Consider the following 18,027-nt stretch of genomic DNA (forward strand, 5'->3'; position numbering starts at 1 on the left):
ATCCCAACCCAATTCATCAGATCCACTCTATTCCCATCTTTTTATTACTACCATCAGCAAATCCCCACACAGAACTCTGTCAAGAACACACATCACTCCTTTTCTGCTGTGGCATATTCCAATACCATACCACCCCTATCCTCACCCCAACCCACCCACATCATACTTTACAAATAACTTTGGAATTTCTCAACACCTCCTTTACTGATGATCTGCACCCATTATTACAGCATTTTCACTCAGATCCTCATTTCTCCCAGCAGTGGTACCAGAGTTGATTATATTGGTTTCAGAGAAAAAAAAATTACCACAATTCTTCTGAAATCTAGGAGAGGAGAAGTCATAATTCTTAATTTCATTGTACCATGAGTCAGCAACCTGTTGCCCTGTAAACAAAGTCACAGAAAAACAAATGAATTTCTCAAAAGATAACTTCAGTAAAAGCCAGTTCAGATCAAGGTTGGTGTGCAAAGAATTTCAGGTTATCATAACACCCAATTATAGAGTCGTACAACACAGAAACACCAGGTCCATGCCAATGATTAAATACCCATCTGTACTTAGCCCATTTACCAGCACTTGGTCTGTAGCCTATACCTTGGTGATTCAAGTACATAGATATTTCTTAATGTTGTAAGTACTTGCCTCCATCATCCACTCAGGCAGTGTGTTCCAGATTTCAAGGTGAAAAATCCCCCTGGTATCCCCTCCGAAAAATCATGATCTAAAAATCTAAGCATACGTCCCTATTTTTAGACACCTCTGATATGGGGAAAAAGTCCTGTTATCTCCTATCTATGTCCTTCATAATTTTATATACCTCTTATTAGTCTCAACAGCCTCTTCCATTCCAAGGAAAGCAAACCCAGTTTATCCAGTCTCTCCTCGTTACTGAAATGATCCATCCCAGTCAACATCCCAGTGAATCTCCTCTGCACCCTCTCCAGTGCAATCAGATCCTTCCTAATAATGTGACAACCAGAACTACATACAGTACCTCAGCTGTGGCCAAATCAACATTTACAAAGGGGACTGTAGCTTCTCATATTTTATACCCTGATTAATGAAAGCAAGTACCCTGTATGCCTTCACCTCCATCTCTACCTGTGCTGCCACCTTCAGGGATCCATGGACTTGTTCACCTTGGTCCCTCTGTTCCTCAACACTCCCTATGGCCTTATCATTCACTGTGTATGTCTTATCCTTATTAATCATATCAAAGAGCATTGCACTTATTAGAATTAAATTTATTTAAATGGACAACAAAACTGCCAAGGAGTGAAGCAGAGAGGGATCTAAGTGTTCTTGTATATCGTTTACAAAAGAACAGTTAAGAAGGCAAATGGCATATTGGCTTTCATTGCAAAAGGGTTGGAGCTTAGAAATAGGAAAGTTTTATTATAATTGTACATATTGGTGAGGCCCCACATGGAGTACTGCTCAGTTTCGGTCCTCTTACTTGAGAAAGAATATAGTAGCATTGTAGGCAGTCAAAAGGGGATTCACAGGCTATTTCCTGGGATAAGAAAATAGCTAATATGCAATAGCCATCTCATATTAAAAGAATTTATGCACTGGTATTTTCCATGAGGCTAATTTGACACTCCCTGCCGCAGGTTGGCCAGTAGGTACTTGATGGGTGGGTGGGGAGTAGAGGAGGTAGTATACTCTGTCTAGCTCTTTCAAAGGGTTTCTTGGCACTCCTGCCAGAGAGATTCAAAGTGCCAGCCTGATGCTATTTTGAACAGTCGTGGGTGAAGGATTCCTATGAGTCGGTGAAGGATTCCTATGAGTCAGTGAGGATGTGACATATCTTCAAGGAGAGTTTGAGAACATCCTTGAATTGTTCCACTTCCCTCCTTTTACTGTGACAGAGCTTAGAGTAGAGTGCCTATTTCATGAGACTAATGTTGGGTAGATGAATGACGTGGCTCATCCAACAGAGTTGGCTGAGAGTAATTAGAACCCCCTTTGTGGGAATGTTAGCCTGGGACACTGATATTGTTTTGCTTATGCTACCAGTGGATTTGCAGGATTTTGTGGAGGCAGCATCCATGGTACTTTTTCCATGCTCTGAGTTGCCTGCTGTAGGTAGTCCATATCTCTGAAGCACAATGAGGGAAGGGATCACTGCTGCCCAGTAGATCACGAGCTTATTGCTGGCTTTGTCATCTTGATTGTCAGATTCCTACCCAACAAGCGCTGAGGTTCTTCCTAACAAAATGTACTATCTCACATTAGTCTGTTTTGAACTTCACCTGCCAATTATTTGCCCGTTCTGAAGATTACTAATTTCCTCTTGTCATTTGTTTCAGTCCTCAGTCCTGCCAATTTGCCCTCATCCACAAATTTACTTGAGTTTTTGATTTCAAAGTCTAAAATAGTAATATAAATTCTGAATAACACTGATACCAACACCTTCTTCTACTCTGAATAACTACCCTTAACTCTGGCTCATTGCTTTGTGTCCTGAAGCCAGCTAGCAATTCATTCTGTGACTTGTTCCCATCACTAAATTCTCCGACCTTATTCATTAGTCTATTTATGGCCTTTTCAAATTCTAGATGAATTACACCTATTGTATTGTCTATTTCCTCTGTTATCTCTTCAAAAATTCAATAAGGTTGATCAAGGAAGACCACCTTTTTGAAACCTATACTAACTATTCATTATTACACTTTTCACTTTAATATATTCTACTTAATTTAGTAGGGATTCCATTATTTTTCATGCACTAATGTTAAACTGGTTGGTCTGTAATTCCATGGACATAATCTATCCTCTTCTGAAGTATGGGTATTAACTATTTGTCAGTCCTCCAATACTCCACCTTTTCCCAATGAATTATTAAATCTGTGTAATTATGCCTCTGCCATCTCTTCCCTTAATTTTAAAAAAATGCTGAATGTAACCCCCCCAAGCCAGAGATTTTATCCTCTTTTTGGTTATTTCATTTAATATATCTTCTTTTCTTATTTTAAATGGACATATCATTACTTCTCTGATCATCCACATGTTCTATCTCCCTCTAAGTACCAAAACAAAATAATGACTTAATATTTTTGCTGTCGTATTGACCTGTTTATCCTTCAATGGGCCACTCTCATATTAAACTTTCTTTTTCTCTTCACTATTTCTTGTTCCTTGGTAATGTAATTTCATTGCTCATTGCATTTCCAAACTGTGTTTCTGATTTCTTCATCCCTTCACATTCTCATTGTCACTGACTTGCAGGCAATGATGTCTATGTACTAATATATGCTTCTTTCCTTACCCTCAATTTCCCAAATATTCAACCATGGAATCTTACATGTTGAGTTTGTACTTCAACAAAATATATTTTTCCTGCACTCTGTTGAATAGGGTTTTAAATGTTTCCCGCTGTGTTCGACATCATTGTTTGCCAATATTTTACCCATTTTAGCTTCCCAAGTTCTGTTCCAATCTCCTCAAAATCAGCTTTCCCCCAATCTACTCATCTGCTTTCTGTCATCTTAAATATTATGATCTTTATTGCTTAAAACTTTACTTTTATACTTCACTGCTTTGGTTCATTCCCCATTACTGGAGGCAGCAATGAGTCCTCCCTTGGTGGTTGAGCACAGGACTCCTTTCTAACCCAATATGTAAAACAATGTGGCTATTCCATTCCTTTATCACCTTTAGCTACATTATTAGTCCAATGAATGTAGTTGGTGATTGATCTTTTATTATCTTTTTTCTTCATGCATTTGGATTCTATTTTTGTCTTCCTTATAACTATGTACTTTTTTTCTACTGCCATGGAATTACTCCCAATGAGAGCAACTCTGTCTATTATTTCTTCTTCTCTATTGTATAACTGTGTTACACCTTGCAATATTCCCAGTCTTCAGCAAGCTGCACTATGTCTGGTTCCTCCCAAAGCGTGTTTGCTTCCAGCTCCCCTGTTGTATTTCAGACACTGTGTGCATTGTTACACAGAGAACATAGAACAGTATAGTACAGGAACAGGCCCTTCGGCCCACAATGTCTGTGCTGAGCATGATGCCAACTTAAAACCCAAATCTCTTCTGCCTGAACACGTGTCTATCTAAAAGCCTCCTAAACACCACAACTCATTATGTCCAAACCCAATTTAATTTATTTTAATAGGATTTCCTCTCACTTTTTCATCTTAGATTCCTTTTACATAAATCTATTTGTTTCCTTGCCATCAATTTTCTGTCATGACCCTGTTCTCTTTTGTAGGCTGTCATGTTTCTTGCAAATTAGCTACAAACTAATTAAATTATCTTAACAGATATGAAGGATAAGTGGTGTCTTCCGATTGTACAAAGCCAGGAGAAGTAAAGAAACTCAACCCAGCTTCAGGGTACTGCCCTTGCTCAGGCTCGCCATCCTCAGTTGTTTACCCTTCACCCAGTCTGAACCTGCGTGAGAAGCCAGGCAATTATGTAGAGCAGTGATCAGACTGGATAGTCTGGTTAGTGTAGTAATCATCTTCAATGAACATAACCTGAATGTTTGGACAGGGACTAGACTGAGAGTTACAAGTATTGTGGTATTGTAGATGCTGTGTGTGACATGATGGACTGTGGGCAACAATGTAATTTCACTCCAGCCACTAAGGATGAAAAAGAGCAAATAAATTTATCTTAGGATGGAGAAAATCTGTTGCAGGAGTTTCAGTGAGGCTTGTAGAGTTCAGGATAGCACACAGGTCTCAGCTTATGCAAGCAACAGACTTGGTTGTCTGAGGGGTTACCTTCTTATATCCAAACCCAGTATAAATTCTCATACTTATTTTCAAATCCCTTCTTCACCCCTCATGATCTTTGCAATCTTCTCCAGACCTACAACTATGATATGTCTCCAATTCTGGCATTTTGAGAATTCCCTTATTTTAATCATTTAACCATTGGTGGCCAAGCTTCAGCTGTTTAGACCCTGAGTTATGAAATCTCCTGCTTAAACCTTACCACCTCTCATTCCCCACCAAAGTTGCTATTTAAAGATTCCCTTGAAGCTTTTGTCCACCTTTCTTAATATCTCCTTACAAGGTCAAATATTGTTTGTTGATCTTCCCATGAAGATCAGTGCAGTTACTCTTCCCACACTTTGTCAAAGGCACTCTGTAGAAGTTGAGGTTATTGTTTACTGTCCCACTGTGGTCAACCAGCAAACAGTGTATCAGTGTGTTAGACAGTGAGATATCATACCTGTCACCTGCTGAGTGACTGTGCTCTGCTGACACCAGATATTCTCCCCATGCGGTGTGTCACTGTGCTGCAGTGTCCTGGAGTTTACCAGATGTTTTGCCCATTTCTCAGCCTCTGCACTGATGGCTGGGTTCAGGATTAATGGTTTCGCTCCATGTGTCTTCCGGTATTCATTCACAGATTTCAGCAACTGCGAGGGAAAACTTCCAGAATCTATACCTAGAGTGGAGATATCAGTGAGGTTTGGAAGGACAGTATGTGAGGGAGCTCAGAAAGACAATATGGTTTCTCTTTCTTTTTCACACTGAACTAACATTATGTGTGGTGTGAGGCCATTTCTTGGGTGCTTCTTATGACTCTAATGAAGAGTTGCAGAATTGGTCTGCAGCTTAGAGGTCAGAGGCAGAGGCAGGTTGGGATAATATTCCTAGTATTTACGTGGAGATCACTCAAGCCATTTAATTGGACATGACATGGACTATATATGAGAATTATACGTATGACATAGGACAATGATATATGACAAGCAAACTTATCGCAGTTAAAGCCAGTGTTGACCTTGAAAGAAGGAAATGTGCATTTACGTTGCTTCTTTCATAACCTCAGTCCAGTCACTGAAATCCTGTCATAGTTTGGTCACTGCTTTAATGTAGGATGTGGAAAATTGGACCAAATGGATCAAATATGGTCTCTAGCCCTTAAATGAGTGTAGCAACTGGTTGCACCCTACAGCTCTCACCTTCCTGGAAATGCTCAGAATCCCAATTCCCTCTGTACGTTGGAATTCCAATGTACCTCTGGAGACTTTGCCATCATTGCAGTTCTGATCTGTGCTGACAAAGGAACTTGTGGAAGAACATCAGCCACAGGATCTCCATTTATTAGAAGACCAGCACTCTGCTGTGCACATCAGGAAAGTGTTTCTTCAGAATCATTGTACATAATCAGTAACTAGAGGAAGGTTTGACAGGTTGAGTGTGAAATTGGTGACTGCTGGAATTCAAAGCTGACAGAATGGCATTGATTGCCTTTCTTTTGCCTACCCAATATTTAAGTCCTAATGAATCAATTGAACTAATAAGCGGATGTGTTGTGTAACGGGGAGCAAAAACTGCTAGCTATTTTATGTTCCCCATGTGTGCATTTTCACCCCCTTTATTCATGTTAGCAGAGCAACGGTGCTGGGTTCAGTTGTCCTGGTGTGATTGTGAGTGGGTCTTTATTGTGTTTCAGTGGAAGCCTGTTGGTTTCTGGAACTGTCGGGGAAGTTACTCCCGAGGCTAATTTCCTTTGATGAAACAACACCACTAATTAGGAAAACTGCAGGAAGAGTAAAGCCATATTCCTTGAAGTTGCCATTTGTCCAGGAGTATTCAGAAAACTGGTGTGTATCTCCTGACACTGTTGTGAAAAAAATATCATGGAAGACATTAAAATTAGTTTTCATTTTCTTTAAAAGATTGTATCCATTGGTTATAAAACCATTCACGGAAAATTATTGAACGATCAATGAGGGAGTGTAGGAGAGTGGCAGCTGGAGCACTTGTGAGGATTGTTCTCAGCAAGAATTGGCAGCTCCATCACTCAATCTTAACACCAAAGAGAAATGCATGAAAATGTCTGTATTTTCTCACTATGTTGCTGTCAGTCTGAAATGAAAGCTTCACTTCCACCAGTGATTCGTTCTCATGTAAATCAAGCTCTACAGGATTCTGTTCTGGGAACCCCAGAGGCTACCTAACTCCTGGTTTGTTTTGCTGGGTTACTATTCCAGTGTTAATTATAGTTGACTCTTGGAGCTCAACTTTAACCAGTCCTGGCTGTGGTGGGATGTGAATGCCTAATTTACAGATCCACAGTATCTGAACACCTGAGCCTCATTTAAATGTTGCCTTTTTACTTCCCACTGAGAACAGACAAAAAGGATCAGAAAACTTTCCAACAGGTGAAGAGGAACAAGTGGCTGACTTCCAAGTGGGGCTTTAAGAAGCGAAGAGCAGGTGGAGTTTGGAGATCATTCCGCTCCACCACGGTCCTGCAAGAGAAAATTATAGACTTGATTGACAGGGCCTTTTGTATCTTCAGACCTGGTTCTGCTCTGTAGCAAAGTCTTTGTGGCTATCCCATTCAGGTCTTAAGTAAAACTGCTTTCAGATGCTATTGATGTTAAAGGAAGCTAAGAAGCTGTGGCCTGCTATTGGAAGATGTTTTATCCACCAAATCCAAACTCGGTCAGTTTAAACTGGGAATGGTTGGAATGTGAACAAGTAAATAATCCTGTACTCAACTACCTACCTGCCTAGTCTCTGCCAGGGCTAAATATCCTCTGTTTTAAGATCTCTGAGAGACGCAGTTAAGGCCACTGGGTTGTTGGAGGTATGTCAGGTGTCTAAAGGTTCTTTCCCTGGGCTGACCCCACCCTTGTTGCCAATGAGCAGAATATTTTAAACAAAGTATCCCAATGTTACCAGTTGGGTTGATCTGAGCCATGATGATGAGACCGATGTCATCAGTTGCCAGGTCAATCCAGATCTCTTTGGTGTGTCTCCAAACCAGTTGTGTGAAATGACCTGCAGGAGAACAGCACTTGGGTGAGATACAAAGAACAGAAGTGATAATGATCCCTAGACCTTCATTCCTGGGTTCTTTAAGTCGTCCGATTAGATAATCATCATTGTTAGATGTTTCCGCATTCTTTGCTTCCAACACCAGTATTTCTGGACCAATTGTATAAAAGAACTTTCTACAGTCCAAGTATGCAATGTGGTGGAGGGTAGCTGACATTAAAGAAGTTTGCAATAGGATACCAATGTTAATGGACATATAATTAACAAATGGATTTCAGTATAGTTGAGTGTAAGATGGTGCATTTTGATTAGAGTAATGAATCTCAATAAGGTAGCAGTGTAGAACGATCTGGGGTTATGGATAATCACTTAAGTGATGATACGTTTACAAGAAAGTGAAAAATTAAACCTCCACAGAATGTTGGATAGATGTTTGGGAGGAGCTCTTGGACTACTTGCCACTCAGGCTGAGACAGTCTGCTCAGCTACCTCTGCTGCTTTCCTCCATTCTTCTAGCCTAGCAGGCCAAATTTCCACCAGACCAGCAGCAGGGCAGTATTGAGCTTCACTCATGGGTTCCCTATTGTCTCTGGTGCACATTGGACACTGTACATTTTCAGATTTGGCAGATTGTTGGGGAGAGAGAGTCAGCAGCCAGGGCCAAACCAGCCTTCTGGTTGGGAACTGGAAATGCTCCAGGGAGAGAGCCATCTTGCAGGATGAAAGCTTGTGATCAAGTATGGCTGGGGTGCTTGGGTACTGGGGCCTCCATAGTGATCTCTGGAGAGTGTTGGGCTTGTGGGGTAGGTGTGAGGAGCGGTAGATCAGAGTGTATGGGGGTGGAGGTTAGAGATCAGAGTGTTGGAGAAGTGGGGTGGAGGGGGTGGAAGGTGTCAGGGGCGGATAAGGGAACCCAGTCCAGTGCTCGCAGACCTAAATCTCTTTCTATGGATCCATCCTAGCTTGTTGACTGTTTCCAGCATTTTCTGCTTCTATTCCATTTCTTAAACATGATTGTCCTATGAGCACCCAACAAAGCGTGCTACAGGGAAACTTAGACAAAATTGGGGTAGCTTTCTGATGTGATGCGAAACAACCTGGAAATGGTGTTACTTTGTGCAACCACATTTCATCCAACCAAGCTCTTGTGTCACATATGCATCGAAGACCAATAAGTTAAATAAGGCCCTCTCCCTTTATTAACCCTTATCAGCCAGTTTGTTACTTCTGTCCAATACCTCACAATCATATTAGTTTATATTTACAGCAATAACTGTTACCCAGTTGGTAAAAATTGGTGCATGCGCCTGCCCTGATCTGAATTGGCTTTCGGCTCCCTTGATTTTTAAAATTCATGTTTGGGATTAAAGCAGCACTGATAAGGCCAGGGTTTAATGGCCATGCCAGATATGAAACAGGGATCTTCTGTACTTGCAAACAATTTTTCTCAATTCCCCTTCACTGGTTTATATTCACTTTTATTTTTGCAGTGCTATTCTGATGCCTTTCTGGCATCCTTTCAGCAGTGAATCCATTTTGTGACACATTCCTTTATGTTTTCATGTGCATCATGTTTCAACCCCCGTGAGTTTCCTGGAAGTCTTGTTTAACTAAGTCTTTATTGTAATTAAAGGTTCACTCTCCTTTGTCCTGGAGATTTGTTAGCAACTTCTCACAATTAAATTCAAATGCCTAGAAATTAAACCTATTTGCATGCTGAAGTCACTTTGAAAATATCAGGAAATTGGCCTGGGCACGCCTGTGTACAGTCCACTTTAGCGAGACTTATTTTTCCCAGCATCAGACATGCAGCTAGTGCCATCAGTCAGTTAACCAATGAGCTTGACATATGTCACAGGGAAATGTTAGAAGCCATTATTGAAGATCTTATGCCAGGATACTTGAAAATCTCAATGCAAAGTCAGTCTTAATCTTGTGAAAGGGAAGTTATGTTTAATCAATTTGAAGCAATTTAAAAGATGCTGTGGATAAAGTGGTGGATTTACTAAGATTTTCAGAATACATAAGGTGTTACGTCAACAGTTATTACGGAACATAAAAGCAGGTAACATATTGTCATATGTTACCTGCTTTTATGTATGACATGTATGGGTCTTTTTCTGGTTGGCAAGACGTAACAAATGGTGTACCACAGGGACTGGTGCTGGGGCCTCAATGTTTTACAATTTATCTAAATGACTTGAATGAAGACACCAAAGATATGGTTGTTAAATTTGCCAACAACACAAAGATATGCAGGAAAGTAAGTTGTGAAGGAGACTCAAGGGAAGTGAGTAGGCAAAGATCTCGCAAATGGAGTATAATGTGTGAAAACATGAAATTAGCAATTTTTACAGGAAAAAAATCTAAATGGTGAGATTGCAGAGCTCGGAGATGCAGAGACTTCTGGGTGGAAATAAAAGTCTAATTATTTTTAAGGCAAACATAGATTATTGATAAGCAAGTAAGTGAGAGATTGCTGCACATTCACAGAAGTATGAAGCTGAGACCACAATCAGATTACCCATGATAAAGTAGTGGAGCAGCCTCAAGGAGCCTAATCCCAATTTGTGCTCATATTCAGTGTGTTGTGACCATTTTTATGTTTGCTGACAGAAATTAGCCATTTAAGATGTGCCCTACACTTATTAACCCATGGTTAAACAAAGAGCAAATCCTGCAGCAAATTAGGCAAAGAGATACAACTTACAGGGTCCTCACAGGGACATTGATGTTCTGCCCACAGCTTCACTTTGGTTCATAAACATCTTTAGTAAATTGAATTATGCATCTCAGTGAAAGATGCTGTGCTATCCAGCCACTTGATGTCTCGCCCAGAAACAGGCCCTGTGGGCAATCCAGTCCATGCTGACCATGAAGCACTAATCTTACCTTTACCCATTTTATTCTCCGTCCATTCTCATCAATGTGTCTGTATCTTGCAGTGGCTTGGGGCCACTTGCAGTATGTGGTGGATTGAGCATCACCATTGTATGACGGGTTGCCCGGGCCCACTGGAGGGCACTTCGTCTCTCCCCACCCCCTCCCCCATCCATCCCAATCTATGTGGCTTCCCTTCACCTCCATGGCAACTTTTTATACTGTTGTATTGTGACTGCTTGCTTCCCAGTCATCACCAGGTAATTGCTGTTGAGAGCTTCAAACAAAATGCTGAAGGGACTCAGCGAGTTAGGCAGCATTGGTGGAGGGAAATGGACAGTCGACATTCTGGGTTCAGATCCTACCTGACCCGCTGAGTTCCTCTAGCATTTTGTTTGTTGCTCCAAAATCCAGTTTCTGCAGTCTCTTGTGTCTCCAGCTGCTGTTGAGAACTGCACAGGTAAACCTTTAACTCATGATTCAGGATGAAAAAACTTTTCATCAGGCTTTTTAAACCAATTTCCTGTGTTCTTTTGTGGCTACCTGATTGGGTACTACTCCTACACACAAGTACCTGTTTAGCAGACCAAAAATGGTCGTAAAACATGAACACTTGAAAATCTTGTTGTCTCACAAGCGGAACTAGTCAGACTTTGGTAAGGTAATACCTTCACTCTTGTAGCCCCATCCTTTCCCTTCCTTACTCTCTAGACTGGGGAACTATACAATATCAAATTGCCAGTGATTGTCTACCTCCAATTGGCTTTGATTTTGTGGAGTGATGATGGTGAATCTGTGTGTTCACTGTCACATTATCCTCTTGACAGACAGAAATTTCAGCAGCAGGAAACACTGGGGTGATGAGAACTGTGCCAGTGACAGGAGCGCTGGGGTCTGTGGTAGGTCTGGGGCCTGTGGTAGTGAGTCTGGGGCCTATGGTGGTGCCAGGAGGAAGCTATGAACCTAATGTGGATAAATGGGATTGGTGTAGATGGGTACAATGGGGGCGGCATGGACATGGTGGGCCAAATCGCCTGTTTCTGTGCTGTACAACTCCATGACTCGATGACAGAGGCCTGTGGTGGTGACAGGAGAACTGGGGCCTGTGGTAGTCAGATCTGAAACAGCAGAAACTTGGGATGGCAGAAGCAGGAACATAGAAACCAGAATAGGCCTTCAACCCATTGACTCCTTTTATCATTCAGTGACATCCCAACTTCTTCCAGCTACTTGGCTCCATGTGGCTTGATAGCCTTGGCTAAAAAAAAACATCAATTGTGGATCTAAAATTTATAAATTGAGCTAAGATTAATCGCAATTTGTGTGAGAGTTCATCATTTGTACCAATCTTTCTCTCCACCCTAACAAATCCGTAAAATCTAGTTTGCAAAATCTTTGTTCACAATTGAAATCCTAATAACATTGGTAATTGGTTTATTATTGTCAAATGTACTGAGATACTGTGAAAAGCTTTTGTTTACATGTCATCCAGACAGATCATTCCATACATAGCTACATCAAGGTAGTACAAAAGGAAAGAACAACAATGCAAAATGTAGTGTTACAGCCACAGACAAAGTTCGAATCAATCTGTACTGAAGTCCTTCAGCAGATGATGCCTCAGAAGTGATGCCTAGTCAAAATGGTTTGGCCTAAACTGTGTTCTATGTAGCTGCAGTGAAACATCCTCTCCTTTACATTTTAATCCAAATCACTCATATTCGAGTTGAAAGAATATACTTGCAGCTACCACACTTGGTCCATTTTGCCACTTATTTTGCACTGAATTTCATTTTCCAGAGGTTCACCCACTTACATTTCATTAAGGTCACTTGGCATTTTAAATGGTTACCAATAGTTTTTGTGTCATTGGCAAAGTTGGATTGAAGGCTCTCTATAATGGACCCAAACAAGAACAGGTTATTTTGGATCTGGTAATGTGTAATATGACAGAATTAATTAGTGATTCCCCAGTAAGGATCCTCAGGAGAACAATGATCATAACATGGTAGGATTTCACATTCAGTTTGAGGTTAATTAACACATCTGAAACTAATGTCCACCTAAACTTAAATAGAGGCAATTATATGGACATGAAGGGAGAGCAGACTAAAGTGTAGTGGGAAACTAGATTCAAGGGTATAATGGTAGATGACAAATAGCAGACATTTCAGGAAAATCTTTAATCAACAAAGATACCATTCAAAAATACGAATTCATCTTTGGATCACTAGAGATTAGGAATTGTATTAGATTGAAGGAAAAGGCTGATAATGTGAAGAATAATGGTAGGCCTTTTGGCACGGTAGCGTAGCGGTTAGCGCGACGCTATTACAGCGCCAGCGGTCGGGGTTCGATTCCCGTCGCTGTCTGTAAGGAGTTTGTATGTTCTCCCGTGTCTGCGTGGGTTTCCTCCGGGTGCTCCGGTTTCCTCCCACATTCCAAAGACGTACGGGTAGGTTAATATGGGTTTAAAATGGGTGGCGCGGACTCGTTGGGCCGGAAGGGCCTGTTACCACGCTGTAAATAAAATAAAAAAAATCTTTAGAGATAAGTAGGGGTTAACAAAAAAATTATAAATCGGGGATAAATAAAATATGAGCATAAACCAGCAAAAAATATATCACAGATTGTAAGAGTTTCTGCAGCATATAAAAAGGAAGAGAATAGCAAAACTAAACATTGATCCTTTAGAAAGCGAGACTGGTGTGATATAATGGGGAATAAAGGAAATGGGAGTCTTGTGAAATAATTATTTGGTGTCTTCACAGTGGCAAACAGGCGAAAATACCACAAGTAACAGAAAATTGTGGGCGAAAAGAAGGGAGGAACCTAAAATGATCACTATCACAAGCAGAAAAGTATTAGGCAAACTGACAGGACTAAAGATTGACAAGTCCCCTGGACCGGATGGCCTGTGTCCCAGGATTCTGAAGGAAGTTATTGCAGAGAGAACCGGTACATTGGTTGCACATTAGTCAACAAAGGAAGGAGGGAGAAAGCAGAGAAATCTTGGACAATTAGCTCAATGTCTGTCAAGGGGAAAATATTGGCATCCATCAAAGAAGTGACAATAGGATACTTAAAGTTCATAGATTGGTTAGGCAGAGTCAGCTTGTTTAACGGAAGGGAAATTGTGTTTCCCAAGCTTAATAGAATTCTTTGAGGATGTAACCAGCAATGTGATGAAGGGGAACCAGTGGATGTAGTTAATTTGGGTTTCCAAGGGGTATTTGATAAAGTGCCACGAAGGAAATTTGGGAGTCTAGCATCTATTGTACTCCAGAAACAGATGCTTCGTTCCGAGCTCAGTCATGGGAGGAGGAGACAATTCAAGGCTCTGATCAAAACATCCACAAAAAAATGCAACATTCCCACTGACCCCTGAGAATTCTTAGTCCATCATTGCTCAACTTGGGGAAGGAGCATTTGTGGTGTCTGCTGCCAGCTGTACAAACAACATGGCCTGCCCGATGTAATTGGGCTGAGAGTAAGTAGGGCCCCAGTGCTGGGGATGTTGGCCTGGAAAAGGACAGTGTGGCAAGTTTCCTTATCCTTCCAGTGAATTTGGAGGATTTTGCGGAGAGAGTGTTCTACAGGGCTGAGGGAAGACCATATCTGAACCACTTTGTGTAAGTTGGTTTCTATACTTGCCTTGCAGGGTGGATTCACTGGATTTATTTCTAGAATGAAGTCTTGGTCTTATGAGGAGAGATTAAGTAAAACTGGTTTAAAATCACTGGATTTTAGAAGAATAGCAGATTATGTCACCGAGACACAAATGGTTAGATGCCAAAAATTTGCTTCTCTTGCTAAAGAATGTAGAACTAGAGGGCATGATTTTAGGATAAGGGTTTGGCCACATGATTGAGATGAAGGGAAATTCCTTTAGCCAGAGGCATTTCAATCTTTGAAATTCTGTACCTCAGGAGCTGTGAATGCTCAGTGAATATATTCATAACTGAGACTGATAGGTTTTTGGACACAAAGGTAATTCAGAGATATGGGAAACAGGCATGCAGGTGGATGAGGACTTAAGGGGCTCTCTGGCCTGGTTCCTACTTGTGCTCTGATATTCCAATGCTGTAAAGGGGCAAAAGTGGCACCACAGCAAACCTTCCTTCCCCTTTCCCCAGCCACTTAATGTAGGAGACACAATAGGAGAACCAGGAAAATAAAATGATCCTGTACAGGAGGGGGTTTAAACTGATTTGGCAGAGCAATAGGGCACAGAGTAGATGTACAGTTAGCACAGATTTCAGTCAAGTGTTAAAGGAAAGTCCATCCAACAGGTGGAGCACACAATAATGTGATGAGGTGCATGGGAGGAACCCAGAGCTATATTGCTTTAAATGCAAGCAGTCTGACTGGTAAAGCAGTTGAAATTAGAGTGTTGATCAGCCCATGGGAATAAAATATTGTTGACAAGGCAGAGACATGGTTGAAAGTAGGGCAGGACTGGTAACTCAACATTCCAGGGTTGGGAATCTTCAGGCATGATGGCAGGTTGTAAAAGAGGAGGTGGCATTGTGAGGAGTCCATTATTGTGGTAACTAGAAGGCTCTTATGATAAAGCCAAATGCTTATAGCAATAAAACAAATGACTTTGCTGGGGATATACTAAAGGCCTCCTAACAGTCTGCAGAGATAGAGCAGATATATAGTTAAATCCCAGAGGAATGCAAGAATAATAGGGTTATAGGCAATTTCACCTTCCCCAGAATTCCCCAAAATTCCTGGCATTGCCTTAGTGTGAAAGGCTTAGGGGAGGTGTGTCTAAAAGTTTTTAGATTTGGTACATACTGTAGATGGTCCTACTAGAGAGGGCAGTACTGGACCTAATCTTCAGGGAAAGTAGCAAAGTGAGTGGTTGAAGTGTCAGTGGGAGAGCATTTTAGAGAAAGTGACCTCTAAGTTGGAAAGAGAAAGGATGGTCTGGAAATTAAGGTTCTGGATTAGCGAAAGGCCAATGTCAATGTCACAAGGCAAGGAGGAGACTGGGAGCAGCTGCTGGTAGGTAGGTTTGCACCTGACCAGCAAGAGTTATTTAAAAGTGAGAGTTAAGGGCAGATGTGTTTCCATAAGGGTGAAAGGCAAGGACAGCAAATCCAAAGAACCCTGAATGACGGGATATTAAAGATTGGATATAAAAAAGGAAGCATATGGGAGGTATGATGAATAAGAGAGGTCCTTCAGCAGAATAGAAAGTGTAGTGGGTACTTAAAACAGAAATTAGGAGGGCAAAGGGGGGTATGGTGAACAAGATTAAGGAAAGTCCCAAAGCATTTTATAAACATACTAATGTCAAGAGGGTAACCGGGGAAAGAGCGTGCCAATAAGGGACCAAAGAGGCAATTTATACACCAAGCCAGAAGACGTCGTTGTGATGTTAAATGAATACTTATCATTTACATTCACTAAAGATAAGGACATTATGACTGGAGAATTCAGGGAGGAGGATAGTGAAATTCTAGAACACATTATCATTGATAATGAGAAGGTATTAGATGACTTAGTGGGCTTAAGGGTGGATATATCCCCAGGGTCTGAGTGAGATGTAACCCAGGGTGCTAGGGGAGGCAAGGGAGGAGATTGCTGGGGCTCTGGCAGAGGTGAGATGAGGTGCCAGATGACTTGAGAGCAAATGTAGTACCTTTATTCAAGCAGTCCAGCAGGGATAAGACAGGTAATTACAGTGGCGGGGAAGTAATTGGAAAAAGGTTCTGAGGGACAGGATTAATTTGCACTTGGAAAGGCAGGGATTAATTGAAGATAGTGTGGTTTTGTTAGGGAGAGATCCGGTCTGACCAATTTGACTGAAGTTTTTGAAGAGAGAATAAGATGTATTGATGAGCCCAGTGTGGTTGATTATTCTGAATGGAGATCAGTAAAGCCTTTGATAAGGCCCTACATTGGAGACTGGTTCAAAAGGTTGGCTTCAAAGCAATTTGGCACATCGGATCCAAAATTAGCGTTGTAGTAGGAGGCAGAGGGATCGGTGCTGGGACCCTTACTGTTTGTTATGTATATTGACAATATGTATATTGACAATTTGAATATGGATCTTGAAGGTATGATGAGTAAGTTTGCAGATGACATGAAAATTTGTGGTGGTGTAGATATGAGGAGAGTAGTTTTAGGCGAAACAGTGATATTGATCAGTTGGGTGGATGGAATTTAATCCTGATAAATGCAAGGTGATGCAATTTGGGAGGACTAGTAAGGGTACAGAGAGAAAGGGAGAGATACAATACGGAAATGGGCCCTTCAGCCCACTGAGTCCATGCCGACCATTTACACTAATCCTATATTAATCCCTTTTTTTGTTCTCCCCACATTCCCATCAACTCCCCCCAGTTTCTATCACTCACCTACACACTAGGGCAAATTACAGTGCCCAATTAACCTACCAATCCACAGGTTTTTGGGATGTGGTAGGAAACCAGAGCACCCGGGGGAGACCCACGGGATCACAGGGAGATCATGTGGAAACTTCAGGCAGACAGCACCCAAGGTCAGGATTGAATTCAGCTCATTGGCATCTTAAGGCAGCTAAACTACTAGCTGTGCCACTGTGCCATCCTATAGCGATTGGTCAGGCCCTAGGGAGTACAGAGGAAAGAGGAACCTCAGTGTACAACTCCAAGGACCCCTGCAGGTGGCAGCGCTGGCAGATAAGGTGATGAAGAAGGCATACAGGACACTTGCTGACATTAGCTGAGGCATAGAATACAAGAGCCAGGAGGTTATGGTATAACTTTATAAAACATAAATTAGGCCTTAGAGTAATGTTGCAGTTCTGGTCACTGCTCTATAGGAAGGATGTGATTTCACGGGAGAGAGCGCAGAGGAGATTCACCAGGATGTTGCCTGGGATGAAGCGTTTCAGTTACATGGAGTGAATGCATAGGCCGGGTTTGTTTTCCTTGGAGCAGGCTGAGGAGGGACCTGACTGAGGTAGTCAAAATTAAAGGGGCATAGATAGGGTGGATAGTAGAAACATCTGCATAGCAGAGGTGTCTAAAAACAGAGGGCATAGATTAAGAGTAAAATACACACACATATTTAAGTAGTACCTTTTGAGCAATTGAATCACTAAGGCTACAGGGAAATGGGATTAGTATAGCCGGGTACTCAATGGTCAGTATGGATATGGTGCACTGAGGGACCTGTTTCTATTCTGTTGGACTCTATGTCTCAATAAGGAGGAACAAAATCGGGAAATTTATTCTTTGATCCCTTGAGAAGATCACAGCAGCCACACAGTTTTATCCAAATGGACACTTGCCCTCTGCGCACTGTGTCTCAGTCTGAAATTGGTGTAGCTAGAACTTCAAGGCAGCATACTCTGCAAGACAGTCAATGAATGCTAGAGAGTC

General features: G+C 41.5%; 1 protein-coding gene across 1 annotated transcript in view; it reads right to left on the reverse strand.

Annotated features, from left to right (window-relative positions):
• The window catches only part of glipr2 (GLI pathogenesis-related 2), a 63,579-nt gene that overhangs the window by 34,103 nt on the left and 11,449 nt on the right, over positions 1-18,027 (reverse strand). The window contains 3 exon segments of the mRNA XM_052036761.1: positions 309-386; positions 5,202-5,420; positions 7,670-7,771. Of these exon segments, the coding sequence (XP_051892721.1) occupies positions 309-386; positions 5,202-5,420; positions 7,670-7,691 (319 nt within the window). The 5' untranslated portion in view covers positions 7,692-7,771.

The sequence above is a fragment of the Pristis pectinata genome, chromosome 23, assembly GCF_009764475.1.
Source record: "Pristis pectinata isolate sPriPec2 chromosome 23, sPriPec2.1.pri, whole genome shotgun sequence".
NCBI lineage: Eukaryota > Metazoa > Chordata > Chondrichthyes > Rhinopristiformes > Pristidae > Pristis > Pristis pectinata.